Source organism: Hetaerina americana, unplaced genomic scaffold (assembly GCF_022747635.1).
Source record: "Hetaerina americana unplaced genomic scaffold, ioHetAmer1.1.p SCAF_12, whole genome shotgun sequence".
NCBI lineage: Eukaryota > Metazoa > Arthropoda > Insecta > Odonata > Calopterygidae > Hetaerina > Hetaerina americana.
Genome location: NW_027286292.1, coordinates 14,823,208 through 14,840,148, shown reverse-complemented (window position 1 = coordinate 14,840,148; position 16,941 = coordinate 14,823,208). Strand labels below are relative to the sequence as shown.

The window sequence follows — 16,941 nt, the reverse complement described above, 5'->3', positions numbered from 1 at the left end:
TAGGAATCAAACATGTCAACGGCAAATGTTCAACAAACACCAAACAAATTAACTCTCATTTAATGTAATACATAGGATATTAAATATTTTATGGTGTTTAGAATTTAGCAACAGAAAAAATTTCTCACCATTCCTATCATTTAGAATATATGCATTAATCCACTAAAATCATGATCATATTCATAAATTTTAAATCATCATAATCCAAAGCATATAGGGTTACCTTTAAAAGTATTTCAAAACCAGTCCATTCAAAGCAAGAAGAATAAATCATCTAGTCTCCCAATGAAATTTTCCTACCTTGATAGGATCCAAGTTGTAGCCCTAGGAGATAGGTCTTCAGAACCATATTGTGAAAATTTCTGTGGAAGTGCATTAATGTCAGAATCATCAAGGGTTCTATCTAGGCTCTTGAAAGCAAAACTGTAGCCAAAAAACTTCTATGATTAGGGCTGAAGTACATCTAAAAGACAATACATTTTTACCTGGAAGACTTTATGTGCACTTGATTACAACAGGAAAATCTAAGTGTATTCATAACCATATCAAGGAATAATGTTACCATATTCCTAAAACATTTAGTTCCAGGTACACAGTTATAGAATTCCCAATTCATAGAAACTTCAATGCTATGCTGCATATTACAGCGGAAAAAATTACTAGTTCATGACCTCAGGGCTGTAGGGAAAAAGTTCTTTCAATTAAGGATATTCTTACTGTGAAAAAACATATTTATCTAAGCTATACACAGCCAGTTGATGCCTCTTGACACCTTGACAACACCTATGAGAAATAAGAGAATGAGGAGAGTTTTTCAGAAAGTGTAGGCATGTGTTTGTTGCCAATAACTCGTTATGACTTATATAAAATTTAAGACCAATTCTAAGCACTATTAAAGCATAACCTTCCAATGTATAACCAAGGAAACAACATGTCTTGACAACTTTAAGAAACACTTACAAATGGGTAAAATAGTGAATAAATGATATGCCAGGTTAAGTAAGGGTGATACATACTGGCATAAGGCTACACCATCTTTGAGTGCAAAAGCAAAGTCAAACTGGTCCCTCATCCGCAATTCAGGTTTAGGCATATCCAAAGGACGTCCCAGCATTTCTTCTATCCATTTGACAGCCTCCAAAGCTCTCTCCATGTTGAATTTAGCATGGGACTGAAAAAATAGTAATGACATTACATTTAATATGCAAAATTACAAATTTCATTGCATCAAAAAATGAATAGTCTTCAAGGGCTAATAAAATAGCTAAGATTGCTTTCTCTAGAGAAAAGAGTTCTCATTGAAACGTGTGCCAGATGCAGTGATAGGAAGTTGAAGAGGGAGCCGAGGGACTTTGCTAGCAGGTGCAGAGTTAAGAATTATTGCAAATACATGTATCAATTTAACAAATATTCAGGTTGAAAAAAAACTTAATGAGTGCAGCTATTCCAGTGATTTAAATACAGAATACTTTGCAGTTCCTATTAGGTTTGGAACAACCAGACCATTTATAAATATCTTTTGTTATATTATCACCTAGATTTAACCAAAATCACTTGTAAGGAAGTAAATACTGAAACTATAATATCACAAGCCAAAGAGAAGTTGCAGTTAAATATTTAATGAGGTTTAAGATTTATTTAGAATACAGCAGTCAAAATAGATAGTACTCGTATTTTTGGTAGTCTAACATTTAGGATGGGTTTGGGATGGAGACCGACTTAACCTCTCTTCACTTCGAAGATTCATCTAGCAACAACAACCTTACACCCCTAACTACTATAATCTGCTATTTAATTCTGTCTCCCTTCATTCCATTCAACATGCCTATCCTTTCCCAACCCCTTCCCTAATTGCAAAAGTTCTCCCTAATATCACAATCTTCAAAATTCTACCACCTATCAAAATGCTCAGCATCCACTTTTCCTGCCACCTTAGCATCTCTCCCAACAATCCTCTCTCCCTCCCCACCATGCCTATCAGGTCATCACTTATTTCCTTTTCCAACCATTTTACTTCCTCCATATCTACGAGGGTCATCCGGAAAGTAGTACACGTTCGTGCCGCATGAAGTGCTGACGACGCGAGTAGCCGCTGGACGAGGTCAGATAGCTTCAGTGGCTTGTCTGCCTTCTCTGAGCCAAGTTGCGTGACGCTAGCATTGCCTGTGTTGTTTCTGTGATTGTTTACAATGTTTAAAAAAATTGAGAACGCCGCCAGTTGTGAAGTGAGGGCAGTGATTAAATTCCTCAATGCAAGAAACGTTCGCCCATATGATATTCATCGCCAATTAAAGGAGGTGTATGGAGACAATGTAATGGACGAGTCGTCTGTTTGGCGGTGGTGTCGCAACTTCAACATGGGGAGGGGGAACACACACGACGATGAGCGTTCGGGGAGACCGTCTGTCATTACAGACCAACTGGTGAGCTCAGTTGACGAATTCGTGAGGAACGATCGGCGCGTCACAATTGATGACATCTGTGAGCATTTTCCCAATGTTTCTCGAACAATTGTTCATGAAATTGTTAAACACCATCTGCATTATGCAAAAATTTGTGCAAGATGGGTCCCTCGCGTATCTCAATGAGCTGGCGGCGAAGGACTATGCAGCAGGAATACAGAAACTTGTCACACGTTATGACAAATGCCTTAATTTGCTTGGAGATTATGTTGAGAAGTAGTTTAAAGTATCCTCTTTCAAATAAAATTTTTTATGTTTGTTAATATTTACTTTTGTGTCTTTATTTCACGAACGGGTACTACTTTCCGGATGACCCTCGTACAACACAAAAGCCTCAAATCTATGTCTATCAACTTGGTTTCAATGACAAAGATTCTCTTTTCCAAAAATTCACAATTCATTTCAAGGTTTTCAGTCATCATTTTCTGACCTCATTATTCTACAACTACCTCGTCATTGTAAAAGGTTCTTTACTAATGCAATTTTGATCCAAAACACATCCAAGGTAGGTAAACTTTCCTACCCAATCTAGATTTAGCCCTTCAATTTAACATGTAACTTAGCCTCCTTCCTTCTTGAAAACCTCCTCATTGTTTTGTTAACATGGAATTCCTTTCATATATATCACATTAAAAACATTGTGGGTCACGGTAGACCAGGGGGTAGAGTGTTAGACTACTGACCGGAGGGTACCGGGTTCGATTCCTGGGAATGTCTCTCTGGGCACCTGCAACTCCACCCAAGCTATGTGATTTTTCGGGTACCAGGTCTTCCTGGGAAACTAAAACCGGCACAGGGAAAGGAACTGGCCCCCATACCCTGATGTGTGAATTTCACACGCCATTGGGCTTAGTACTGGGTGAACTCGACCATCACCTACCAAACCGACCTTCGGGTTGATTACTGTGTTTATGGTTTTTTTTATATATCACATTGATTTTTTTTGTATGAGTGAGTTTGTTAGCTCTGTGGTTGACCCTGGCACGGAATATATTCCCATAAACAGTCACTGATGGTGTGTGTGTTCATAAACCTAGGTATCCTTTATAACCCTGTGAATGATCCCATTTGGGTTGAGTATGGGCATCTGTAGTTGGTCACTGGTGAGGAAGTAACTCTCACACAAACTACTACAGAAAGGTATTCTGGTTGAGAGGTGGTAGATGGTCACATGGAATTTCTTTTGCCACAAAACATCACAACAAATTTATTTTTCTTTGCAGGACGGGTGGTGCTAACTAATTACAGTTATAGGAGTTTTCCTTTGATTTGTTATTTTACAAGGCCAGAGAAATTAAGTTTCCTAACTTTTATGCCTATTAATTATATAAAAAATTTTTAAGGTACATACTTGCTATGAAAAATGACATTATTGAAACGAGTATTCACTAAATCAATTTAACAAAATACAATGATTGAAAATATTGCCCAAATTCCTTAAAATTCCCATCCATCCTCTTATCATCAGATTAATTTCAAATTATTACTACTGTTTGGGATTTCAATACTGATGAAGTTTCCTTTTTCTATAAACTTTTTTGAAAGTTCTGCTTCAATGTTCTATGAAATCTAAATTGCTAAAGGCACAGTACTTCAAAACCAGTTTTTGTCAAAGTATAAAACTTGTTTTGGATTTCATTTTCTTGGATTAATTTTAATTCTTTTTATAGCAATGGATTTAGAGTTTTTAACAACTGGTAAAAAATGTTAACCGAAACAAAATTATCATGCCCTAGAAATGGCTTCCAGTATCTCTTATTAAAAGTTCATTTCACCAATTGATGTATAACAGTTTATGAAAAATAACTTATGAATTTGAATAATAACAAATCTTACCAACCAAATGAAAGTTTCACATGGCGTTATATCTGTGGAGATAGAATCTAAATGTGGTTTATATGCGCAATACCTTTCCACAATGGCAGCAATGCATTGATATTATTTTTTAAACTAATTAAAATAGTGGAACATTTAAAACTATTCAAAGCTGTGGGAGTGTTTGGAACCAAGGAGCACGTATGAATATAAAAGAGGCAAGAAAAGGACAGCTGATGGAAAGAATTAGCGCTAGGTATTAAATCACCTAAAATAAATTAAAAACGGTTTATTTTTATAATATGCATGAAATATTAAAATAGGTCTACCCAGGAATGGAACACTGTGCAGAGTACGTGTAAACTGGATGTTCAAAGCAGGACCTTTCATTGTCAATTAGTTTACCAAGAAGGCAAAATCCAACAAAGTAAATGGAGGTTACATATTTATACCAATCTATTCTTCAACACCTGTCGATTCCGAGAACCTAAAAAAATCAGTAAGAATAATCTTATGAAATGTTGCTAACATTAAAAACCCTTTAAGTTTTGAACACATCCACTTGAGTAGACACACCAATGATACTTCACAATTTGCCTAAACGTGGGAAGAATGAAATTTTTTTGCAGCACATTATCTCAACATGACTTCGAATAGACAAAAAATTTAACTTTTCAAACTGTAAATTACCAACAAAGGCAAAGCAATAATGCCTACACTATACTTCTGAGTTCCATTCCATTTTTGGTATACATGGATAATTATTCGAATATTTAACATTGAAAGGTGGTATTGGGCTGTAGTATTCAGAATCCAAACACTACAGGCTGAAAGCAAGTCACATACGTGTAAAGCCAAAAATGAAGAACTTTAGGTTTGGAAGTATGATGGTTGGTAGGTTAAAACAGGTGGTCAACTCTAGCTTAATATTAAAAATACAATCTTCTCACCTTAACTTATCTCTACCCTGCAAAATATTTCTATTGGTCAACCACATAAATCCTCATAAATGGTATTGAAACGTGAAAATATGCCATTTTGTTCTATTAAATAGTGTGTAGAGGATCAGCACCAATGGAAAAATAATTCTTCTGCCAGATATCAACCGGTGTGATTTTATCTCTGAACCAATATTTAACTATTCTAAAATGTTTTGGCAAGCTCATATATCAAATACAAGGTACACTATCAATGATTTCCATAAATGTATGATATTAATGCATCTAAAATTCTCTTGGGAAGCAGTGACATACGCTTTCAAAGCTATCAAGATAGACAATATTTACTCTATCAGATGTGGCTAATGACCGGCTAACTTTAATCAACCCCAAATACCATGATTTAATAATCATTTACCTAATCACCTGACTCCTCAAGATTTTGACCATGAAAAATGGAGATGATTGTCTTACATTTCCTTATTAGGTGAATGGTATTGACAAGAACATTGTGCTTCAGGTAATGACAATAAATGAAGTAGAGGATATAACTCCACATATATTCCACTCCAATAATCTTACAAAATACTAAGTGATGGCACTGAAACTGTCAAAAGTCGCTACTTAGAAGATTAATGAAACTGGAAGGCAAAATTGATCAGATAGCTATATAATATTCGAAAATATATATATGACATCACAAAATTCTTAACATCATATACCTTAAGTTTACGGGAATATACGCGAGTACAGAAATAACCACATTGAATACTAGTTATTTTATTGAGGTTACATATTCACCTATAGAGCGGAAGATTAACGAGAGACATCGATTAAAATTCCATTTCTTACACCATGTACCCCTTCAAAGTCATAGTGGGCCTTACTTCTGGGAAATCTCAAAGAACACGTATATTTCATGAAGATGAGTTGACTAAGGAAAATTTCCAGTAGACCACTCTGCCATTTAAACTTTCAAGGCAATGGTAACTTACTCAGAGGGTAAATGAAAGTTTGTCTATCTGTATGCCATTTCGGTCTTGTCTTTTGCGGCGTCTACCTTCACGGCAGTCTACAATTAGGAATTATACAGGTTTTACACATTCATCAGACCAAAACTTCAAAACAACTCAAGAATATTTCTCTAAATACAAGCAAATAGTGTGCTACTACATAAATATCCTTCCAGCAATTACAGACGCTATGTTCACGGCACTTCAGTTTGTAATTAAGTTAAAACACCAATTTACTTCACTGCTTTAAGACCATCGGTTAAAACTTACCTTCAGTTGACATTCCCTGCTTAGGCCATAGGATGGACCGTGAGACGCCATATTAAACTGGTCCAGAATATTGCACCGTACTCACTTCTCACTCACAACAAGTGGTCGTTTACGGGATTCAGCTGAATAACCCGTCCCGCTCCCAAGGCGGGGCTTGTTGTCCATAAAAGGCATAAGCAGTAAGCCAATCAGATTTCATAGATTTTCGAGGCATTAAAGGTATTAGAATGAACACATTTCTTAATGGACTTTTAAAAGAATCAATTTCTTCATCACATTCAAATTAAATTCGTGCTGGTTTATTAAAAAGATCGTATCATTTCAAAGTGAATTTATAGTGAACAAATTTGTTTCGTCATAAATTCTTGACCTCTGAGTCATGGGCCTTTATAGGTCAACATATGGTTGCAGTCCTGGAACTGTATTTCATTTACGCGCTCAAAAACCATCGCAAATATTTCCATGAACGTAGAGTATTTTCAGACAAAGCATGTAGACACGTCACATGTACTTATGTCAATTAAGTGACCCAACATGATAAGCATTCGGACAAACGATACCCGCGGTCTGAGGAAAACGGCATCAGTTGGTACTAGAACAGTCAGATGTTTTTTTTAATCACTGCCAGTCACATCAATACCGAGTTTTGGTTAGACATGTGATTGTGTTTACTTTCGTAATCGTAGGGGCCATGACTATTTATGGGCATGCAATGTAGTTGAATTTCAGGGCCATATATGTAGGCGATGTAAAGATATCTAAATATCTACCTGACACATTAATTAGGAACAGCAGACAAAAGAATCAATGTATTGTTATTGATGTGCGAGTGTTCCCGGTGCCTTATTAGTGTTATTTCTGCATTTTAAGGCTGAATTTACGAGGAATTAAATATGTAATCTAATGGAAGCAACTGTATGCGAGGCATGCCAGTAAAGCAGAAGTCTTTTATTTCTTTGAGAAATGCCTTAGTACTTTTTCCAGTGCTGTATTTAACTTTGACAGGTTTTGCTGCGTTCAAATTGTATTATAACGACCGTGTCCAGCTACAGAGTACGATTTTATTCATTTCATGTAAAATATTCATTATTGTATTGTAAGTTAAGTCGGCTGTATCTAATGACATTTTCCATTTCCAGGTAACCGAGAACGGGATAAGCTGAAACCGGAATCCAGTAGCGTAGTAAATCCTTTTCTCATTCCAAAGAATGTGAAAAATAATCAACCTAATTTCTCCCTTCCAATCGTAGAAATCTGGGGCAAAGCTGCGATCGGAATTTATTTATGGAAGCACATACTAGGCGGTGAAGTTACAGAAAGTGGAAATAGTTGGTATAGCTACGGATCCCTTTCTATGGGCAATATGTCATTTGTATTCCGTTCAGGACCAGGAGTCGTTCCAAGTACCGTACCCCGTAACGTACAATATTTGATTTTAGTTATAAATGGGCGATCAGAAAGTAAAATTAATGCAGCAAAAATTTGGTTAGAAAGTCTAAGTTCTTACGGTCTCCTTAAAAAAGTTATATTAGTTGTCCTAGGGAACGAAAAATGTGATAACTTGTGGTTATTACCCTACATGAAATCCAGAGGAGGAAAGGCTAACGCAGCATTTCTAGTGTACGATAGTACTTTAATAGACAACCAAGAGTTTTTTCAATGGCCCTTAGGGGTAGCCACGTAAGTTCATTTATATTTGAGTTGTTAATTTTAAGATTAGCTTTACATTTGGTGTTGGTTTATTGAACCAATTAATTACATTCATGATGCTTCATAACAGCTTCTATCATTAGTGCTTGCTATTAAAAACTATGCAGTAATTTTTTAATTCTGCAGCTAGCGAGTGGCCACTTGTAATGGAAATTTATACATTTTGAAATTTTTCTCCATATGTTACCATGGAACATTTATTATTGTATAGTAAACATGTATTTTAAATAAAGGATGCTTTTTAAAATTATCTGGCATCGAGAAATTAAGGTAGTAATATTTTCTAGAGAACTGTGTTCTAGAGGGAGTATTGTTATAAGAAACCTTCATAGGTTCTTACGCACCTGGATATTGTCACTTACGTCTTATTGTGCATCCTTGTGGAAGAGAGAATAGCTTTAACCACCAGCATTGCCGTAATTTGAAATCCAAAGCCCTAATATTAAATTTTGACCACTAACATCTACCAACTATACCAATGTCTAGCTTTAAAGTAATAGGGAATATTTTAATTGGTGAAGTTTCTATTGCTACAATATGCACTCTTTGTTCATAAGCATTCACCAAACTTCTATTTGCTAATATTAAAAAATCACTGGTAACAGCCAATCAAAATCATAGCTCTTCTGAAATTTAATGGTCCCAGAGGAAACTCTGATTGGTAGGGTGTACTTCAAGAAGACAACATATTGAATGGAATATTTTCACTTTAATGATTAAAATGGAATATAATGCAATAGTTACAGCTAGAAAATTATTTTAAGTTCATTACCTAGGGGTATCGTTAAAGAAAATTAGTAGGAAGATTTATGTTAATTATTTCATTTTATATTGAATAGAATCAGTGCTACTAACTCAATGTGTTTACCTCCCCTGTTAATTTTGACTCAATTTCTGATTGTAAGTAGCAAATGATTAAGTCTGTTAAAACTTTGTTGTTTTCTGCGAATGTTAATGTACACTACTTGCCATTAAATCATTTTTCAGAGGAATTCAGATCCTAATTGGCTCTAATAATGACAGCGTAAATAGGGAAGCATATTTGTACCATTTCAGGTCTTATTCATTCAGAATTTATTCATTTGTGTACCATCAGTTTTAGGGAATTCATTAATATAGATTCAACAAGTTTTTCTTCTAAAATTAAAGAGAAAAAAATGTGCCAATCCCCTTCTTTATAAAACTTATTCCGCAAAGTCATATTTTCAAGCATTTTTTTTAAATACCTGGGCAGTTCTTCAAAGTTGGCTTGAATACTCACTCTTTTTAATCCAAACCACCATAGGGAAGCAAAGCTCTGGCCGGAAACATACTTACATCTGACTGAAACTAGAACCATATCTAGCTGTCAAATGTTGGAATGGATTTACACTATCCTTTCATGAGTGGGTTCAACAGGGAAAACTTCTGGGCTCCATTTTTCAAAACTGCAAATCCATCTAAACTTTCTCTAAAAAGAGCTATAAATGGTACTACTCCATGTAAATGACATCCTTTAAAATGTAAATCGACAAAGAGTTTTCTGTACATGATTTTGACATAAAATGACTAGTTTCAGAGACTTTCAATATGCTTAGTAGCTTAGAGATAGAGCAAAAACAATAAGCAGAGCATCGAATGGTTTTAGGCATCACTTTGTGGAAGCGATTAATATCAGAAAAGAAAATACTTTGTTCTTCCTCATGTATACATGCATACATATATGCGTACATAAAGCAGAGCATCATTTTACCTAAGGTTTTCTTCATATGCTTAGTAAAACATTGTGTGACAAAAAGATAATTATTTATAATCCTCAAGTGACATTTTAGTGTGGTAAGGACAGTTATTGACTCCTGTGAAAAATGTCTTCAGTTCTAGTCAAAGTAAAATTTTATGTGATAACAAGGATCCATTCACAAAAAACATGTAAATTTCACAGAGCTTGATTACAGGTGATCTCTAATCCCCGCTTAGAAAAATCAACCTGTGGGTAGATAGTTGTGTGTACAATGTTTTATAATATTTTGATATGCAAATCGAAAAAAAGCCACCTGTAGCCTGTTATTGAACAGATTACTGATGATCTGGCATTTTCTGCAGGAAGAAAACATGATTTTTTTCTTAGCATTTAATGATGCTAATATTATCTAGCTTTCCCATGCATATAACATGAACAACTCATTTGTGAATCAGGGACAACTCTGAAAATATGCTAATGTATTATTGTATGACTTGATATCAAGTGAGCTATGGTTAAATTACATTGAAATATTGAATGTGTTCATTTCATTAAAACTGTGTTTTCCCTATACAGTGATGTAATTGCATTGCTTCTCTCTGTCTTCTTAGGTACCGTGGCTTTCCCAATTTACAAGAAGATGAAGTCGACATACATTCATCTAGACCATATTTATGCAATTTTCTGGGAACAGTGTACAGAAACTCATCAAGGGAGACTTTATTAGAAGTTGTAAAAACCAATAACTTGGAGGATGAATGTTTCATATTGGGCAGGCAGAAGTAAGTATTAACAAGGAAAACTTTTTTATGAAGGATTGCATTATCATAACTCATCATGACATACATTTGCATAAATCATAACTAGAATTATAGAACAAGACTATAGTAATGGCAGTTGTATTATAGCTTAAATTTTTAAAATGAATACTTCATCACCAGAAATAAGAAAAATGTTCACTTCTATCGCAATGAAAATTTTCCGAAGTTGATTCTTAGAAAAAATTTACAACTGTGAAATTTTGAAAGAGGAGGCGGCCTCAGTAGACCAACTTCCCTATTTTTTCTGCCCTGCACTTTCCTAGTCAATTTATCCATCCTTAAATTATTTGTATAAATTTCCTATGTTACTTTTTCATCCCTCGTTCTTTAAACTTAGAGTTAATCAGAGGTTCTACTTTTGCCTCATTTCATTTTTTACCGACCTTTATTTCTTTTTAGCAATCATTCTTGTGTGATTCATTTTGATTTCTATTCATTTTTCCATAGTTGAATCATTGAGAAATGATCTAACTATGGTCACTTAGGCATTTTTACTACTGTTTCTTGGAAAATTTTGGAGGTATAATGAGTACAATATGGCATTCTTAGAATCAATAGCAGTCAAAATGGCTGTCAAATTTACACTTCAAAGAGGATTCTCGGTCAAGTTTAATTTATGAAAACCCCCCTTAGGTCAGAAACTGAGTAGTATACAATGTTATAAGGTTGTTCTTTAATTTCAGTGTCCGTTGGAACATAGTAATATTGTCTCACCAAGTCCATATTTAAATGTTCTGAATCAAGGAATAATGTTTCCATTTGGTTTTTTTTGATATTATTAGGTTGTTTGCACACATTCTACCAACAGTTATTTAATCTTAAAAATAATTTTCTAGCGAACTAGTCTATTCAATTCAGCTGTCAGTCAAGCGTAGAGTTCAGAGTGCCATCTTCCAGGGGAGCCTACTTGCAGGTTCAGCATCCAGTTTAGGGACAAGGGTACATTTTTGAGGAAAGCATCCCAAATCATTAGATACACTTCATACATTTTCACAAATCTTTCATTAGGATTTAACTCATTTCACTAATTTAGGCGACACTCAACCTTGCAGCCCAGTATAGGTTATGCATCATGCTATGCAATCATGACGTTAAGGTATGCCTTGTTTCTCTGATATATGCAGCACAGGTTTTCTTTCCATTTAATTTCAGTGCCACCCTGTAACTCCAAGACTATACTGAATGGATTGATTTTTCCTATCTTGCTGAATTTCTGGAAGGATGTCAAAGGCAAAATCTATTTTGCCTTTGATTACCTTTTGGCTTCTGTGTTCAATTTAATTTTCTCTGTGATACCCTTGAGCATTACTTTTTCACCCTGCTGATTTTCAGTGTGTATTTCCTTATTGTACTGTGATGCCTCTGTATTAACAATTACTTAAATTGCAACTCTTGAGAATGAGGACACTTCAGCATTGGATTCACAAACTTTAATTTTTTTACCCTACTGATCCTAAAAGTTATCTTCCTCCTTGAGTATTTCCTTTAAATAATCTAGGTTTAGAAGGAAAGGTTAATGTATGTTCTCACAATAAATAATGACACACTACTGCAAAAATGAGAAACATACTCAATGCTAACAAATGAAAAATGCCCAGAAAAATAACCCAAGTGAAAGCCTGTGTTCTGTTTGCTGCTATAAATAGTCCAGCGGATGAACCATTATTCATTATTTCACCTTGCACTCCTGTGATTGAAATTCTAATCATTTCCATAATGATAATGGATTTTGAGTTTTCAAGAAAAATAATACATTTCCCTTGATAAAGTAGAAAGTAATAGATAAAGTAAGAGTAAATCATATAAGTGCATTTGTGAACTAGGAAATTTAAAAAGTTAGGTATCTCAAAAATCAAAAAGCTATTAATTCACTCAGTAAGGGTCAAAACCCTCCAGTATATGGAGATGAGAGTGGTACACAACACATTTATTATGAAGTTACCCCCAGCAGGTAGCATTAGGTAGTTTGCTTATGGAAAAAATGTGTTTGCTAGTGGCCATGATATTTCCATAAGTGTAAAGGAGTATTTTTTGTACATACATTCTCAATATTATTCAACTCATGGTGGATGGGTGTTTTTATTATGAACAATTTTCTTTAAAATTTCCATGCAAAGGAATATATTTAATTAACAAAAAAGTGGATGCATTAGTAATGAACATGTGGAATTTGAAAGGAGAATTTCATGTGACACTTAATCCACTTGTACATGCATGCACTTTATATTTCACCGATAGCTCATTAACATAGGGTAGTTAATTGATGAAAGATGTGATTCTCTATTTCATAGGAAGCCCATTAAAATACCTTTTGAACTGATATGAATTTTTATTTGACAGTGCATTTTATCACCACAATTAGTGTTACTCATTAGAAAAGTATTTAAGAACATGTGTTTTATAGAATAGTTTTTCAAATCTTTCCAAGTTGTGTTTTAATTATTCCAAAGCTTGGCAGTAAAATTATCTCTTCTTTTTTTATCAGGTGGAGTCCTTTAGAAACTAAATTCACTCTACAGAGGTATATATCAGCACTCCACAAATCAGATCTCACTCTGAACCCTGTTGGTGAGAACACTGAGTGTTACCGACTTTATGAGTCACTGTCCCTTGGAAGCACCCCAGTTGTAGAAGATGTGGTGACCCCTGGTAACTGTGACCACAATCTTAATGTCGCTCCACTTAGACTTCTGAAAGATCATGGTGCTCCATTAATATACATCAAAAACTGGTCTGACCTTCCTGGTCTGTTGTCTGAAGAAAGGCAGCTGACTTTAGATGAAAAGGTTCAACGAAGAGTCACCACTATACTGTGGTACAAACATTTCAAAAACACCATGAAGGATTTTCTTATTGGAGTAGTCAGTAAGGTTTTCTTTGGTTAGTGTTCCTGGAAATTATTGCATTTACAAAATCGTGGCCAAAGATAATTATTGAAATGTTGCCATATTTGTGAAATTTTATGTGATCATTAACAGACAGTGAAACTTCGAATCTAAATACCCTGTTTTACTTAATCCTCCAATATAAAAGAGTCTTCTTATTGTTCATGATGTATGTTTATCTGCATATAAATCAATGCAATATAAACCACAAATTTATATTTCTTGATGCAGAGTTTATGTAAAATCTCACTGACTCTCAATGTGAATGACAGGAATTGTTATATGTATTATTTCCAAGGTTTGGTTCATAAATGTGCTCTCTTTAGGTTTATCATATTGTATCACGTACAATGTTAGATTTAGCAATTAAGTGTGTTACTAAGGAGTATGTTAATCAAATTTGAAAGGTCATGCGAAAGTTATCTACTGGCATGATAATCTGTACTGTGTGAGCATTGTTTTTTCAGAGATTACTTTTTTATATCATCAAAAATAGCACCACACCTCTTGACTGGTTTTAATTAGATTTTTCATTTTAATATGGATAAAAGTTGAAAATAAATCCAGTTAGTGGCTGGAAATTCTGTTAAAAGTGGACTTGAATACAGGATACTTGCCAGGAAATTGAATATGCATATTTCCACTCCTTATCTCTGAAGAAAAGAGCACTTTTCAAAGTATTGATTCAATGAAAACATTGGCAATCAAATAAACTCGTACACATGTGAAATAGCTAAGATGGCCATGAAAAAGTAAAACATGTTTGTTCTTTCCATGAAATTCTTAATGGATTGGAAAATTTGATGGAATGTATTGCCAGCGCTGTTGAAAACTTAATGATGGTGTTCCTGTTTCACTTACTTTTAATATAAATGTGTAGTCTTAGAGAGCCACATAGGTTTCTTAACCCTGTATGAGAGGTTGTACTTGAAATTTTCAGTGTTAACACTTACTTATTTACAATTATTGCACCTGGTTGTATAAATTGAACGAGGTATTTATGTTCTTTGTTGAAAAAAATCCTGTGATATTTAATGAGTAAAAGATGAAAATGAACTTTAACATTCTTTATCTCCCAACTTTAATTTTACATTGTTTTCTGGTCCATCCATAGGCATAAATTAAAAGTTTCACTCTATTTTTAGCATGCATGCAAATAATTTTTTAAATTATGGATTTTTTGTTGTTGTGCATGAACCCAAGTGTATCATAATCAAAACGATGCATATTAACCTTGAAATTTTATAAAATTTTGAAAAAAGATAATCAAACTGTAATGAAATGAATAGAGTATGAACAATTTAAATGTGTAAATAAAGGAGTAATTGCTCATCTGAGGCTGTGAGTCAGTTCCACTTTGTTCAGCCCATGAAAATGTAACATTTGGAGTTTAACATCCATCTGTCTTTTCATACGGCTTGCATTGTTGAGGCAGAGCAAAAGCCCCAAGTATCTTTTCCAGAACAAGGTATAAATTCATTTTTTAAGTAAAGCTGTTTTTTGATAGACCTCACTTTCTCTGGAAAAGTTTTCCTTAATAATGTGTTCATTTATTCATTTTCTCATAAAGGGATTTACAACATGTATTCGTATTTTGGAGAAGATATTTTAAATGTGTAGTGTTTGACTTATTTATGTATTCAAGGTACTTCATTTTTTTCATACTTTTGTTTTACTTGAAATTTTAATATTGGACATTTCTTTTGAATTTTATGTTGCTTTAAAGGAAACTCATGGTTGGAGTCTGTTACTCTATGTGCCCATATGTTGTTGTGTGAAGCTATTAATATTTTCTCAATCTCAATATATGTTAATAAAATTTTCATGTTGCATTCATTTAATAGCAACAGGTATTACACTCATTGTTCTTATTTCAATCCTCTGCTACAGCGAAAAGTTCATCTTTGATAAAAATATGTGTTCTCTTTTTAGCAAACCCATCTAATTTTCTACAGTAGAGCATTTATTGAACATGTGACACAATTTTAATATCAGTTTGATATTTGGTAGTAGTAGTAGTGATAATTTTAGTTACTAATGGAGGTGAACCACAGCTGAGGTCATTTGTGCCCTTAGGGATAGGTGGGGATTTGTTTGAAGTGGTATTTTCAAGGATAGGGAGAAGGGTGGAGGGAAAGCTAGTGTCAGTATTGACCTCTCAATGAAAAATGCCAAGAGGTCCATTGTTAGGCTCATCTGATCGACAGTGATCATAAAGTGCCCTCCAAAAGAGACAAATTAGGGATTGGCTTACATCTGAAAAAATCCTGCCACTATTTGGATTGGAACCTTAACCCATTGGGAGGGGGGGGGGGGGAAGCCAGCGCACTAGCCATTCCCCGATTTGATTTGTATTTTCCTTCCAAATTCATTCTCTGAAGCTGGGCATTTCCACCCACAGCATTGCTGTTCACTTTCATGATGAAAATTATATAGACAATTTTTATTTGCAATAAAAGCCTAAGAAAGAAACTCTCATCTTACTAAAACATCCAATGCAACTGCAAACAAACCTGCTTGTGGAAGTCCTGTTGTTTGGGTTAGAGTATTTTCAGAACTCACCAATTTTGGTTACCTACCTACTTTGCACATATACTGGTAATATCTGCAAGCACTGTATTCTCATATGATCACTCTGCATTTAAGGTTCAGCCACTCATCTGGGTATTTAATTTTTCCATGTCTAACCCATGGTGGGTATTTAATTTAGCATAGCCCAAATTTCTATTTTTGTTGTAGGATGATTAAACACAAAATTTTTATTATTTTTTGAAGTAGTAAACAAATATTTTGAGTAGTCGTTTGAAATAATGAAAATTTTTGGTTAAAATTTTTACATCTAACTTCCTCCCTATGCCAGATCGGCCGCCAATTCGGCGGTCGGATGGATATATAGGAGGGATGAAGCCTGAGGCGGCAGTCGGTTGGAAATTCTTGGTGTGGAGGTGCGCTGCCAGATCTCTCGCAAATCCTCGCTGCCAGATCTCTCCATCTGGACGACTGGCTGCTCGTTTTCCACCCAACAGGTCCCCAGCCGGTAAACGAGATTGTTAAATTTTTAACGGAAAAATTGGGAATATCCTTGAATTTAAAGAAAAGTGTATTAAATCCCACCACGCGGATCAAGTATTTAGGTGTTAACATTAACACCATCAATAGACAATTGTCCCTCACCAAGGGAAGTCTGGCCCGGGCTAGATACATTCTGGATGTCATTCCCCGGCTTCGCCGGAAAGATTTCCCTAAGGCGCTCGGATTTGTTTCCTGGTGTGCTTATATTCTCCGCCTTCCATATTTCCTCATGACA

General features: G+C 34.7%; 2 protein-coding genes across 3 annotated transcripts in view; one reads left to right on the top strand and one right to left on the bottom strand.

Annotated features, from left to right (window-relative positions):
• The window catches only part of LOC139685703 (myophilin-like), a 32,242-nt gene extending 25,572 nt beyond the window's left edge, over positions 1 to 6,670 (bottom strand). Inside the window, exons 1-3 of one of the 2 annotated variants that reach the window (XM_071582717.1) lie at positions 6,499 to 6,670; positions 6,211 to 6,287; positions 1,017 to 1,171 (exon numbers count right to left, since the gene is read on the bottom strand). In XM_071582717.1, the coding sequence (XP_071438818.1) occupies positions 1,017 to 1,153 (137 nt within the window). In that variant the 5' untranslated portion in view covers positions 1,154 to 1,171; positions 6,211 to 6,287; positions 6,499 to 6,670. The remainder of the gene's footprint in view (positions 1 to 1,016; positions 1,172 to 6,210; positions 6,288 to 6,498) is intronic. The other variant, XM_071582716.1, reaches the window with a different exon arrangement.
• A 111-nt stretch (positions 6,671 to 6,781) lies between these two features.
• On the top strand, positions 6,782 to 15,490 carry LOC139685702 (ribitol-5-phosphate xylosyltransferase 1-like). The gene is made up of 4 exons (XM_071582715.1): positions 6,782 to 7,551; positions 7,638 to 8,178; positions 10,540 to 10,710; positions 13,235 to 15,490. The coding sequence occupies exons 1-4, from the start codon at positions 7,416 to 7,418 to the stop codon at positions 13,632 to 13,634; spliced, it is 1,248 nt and encodes a 415-aa protein (XP_071438816.1). The 5' UTR covers positions 6,782 to 7,415; the 3' UTR covers positions 13,635 to 15,490.
• The last annotated feature ends 1,451 nt before the right edge of the window (positions 15,491 to 16,941 follow it).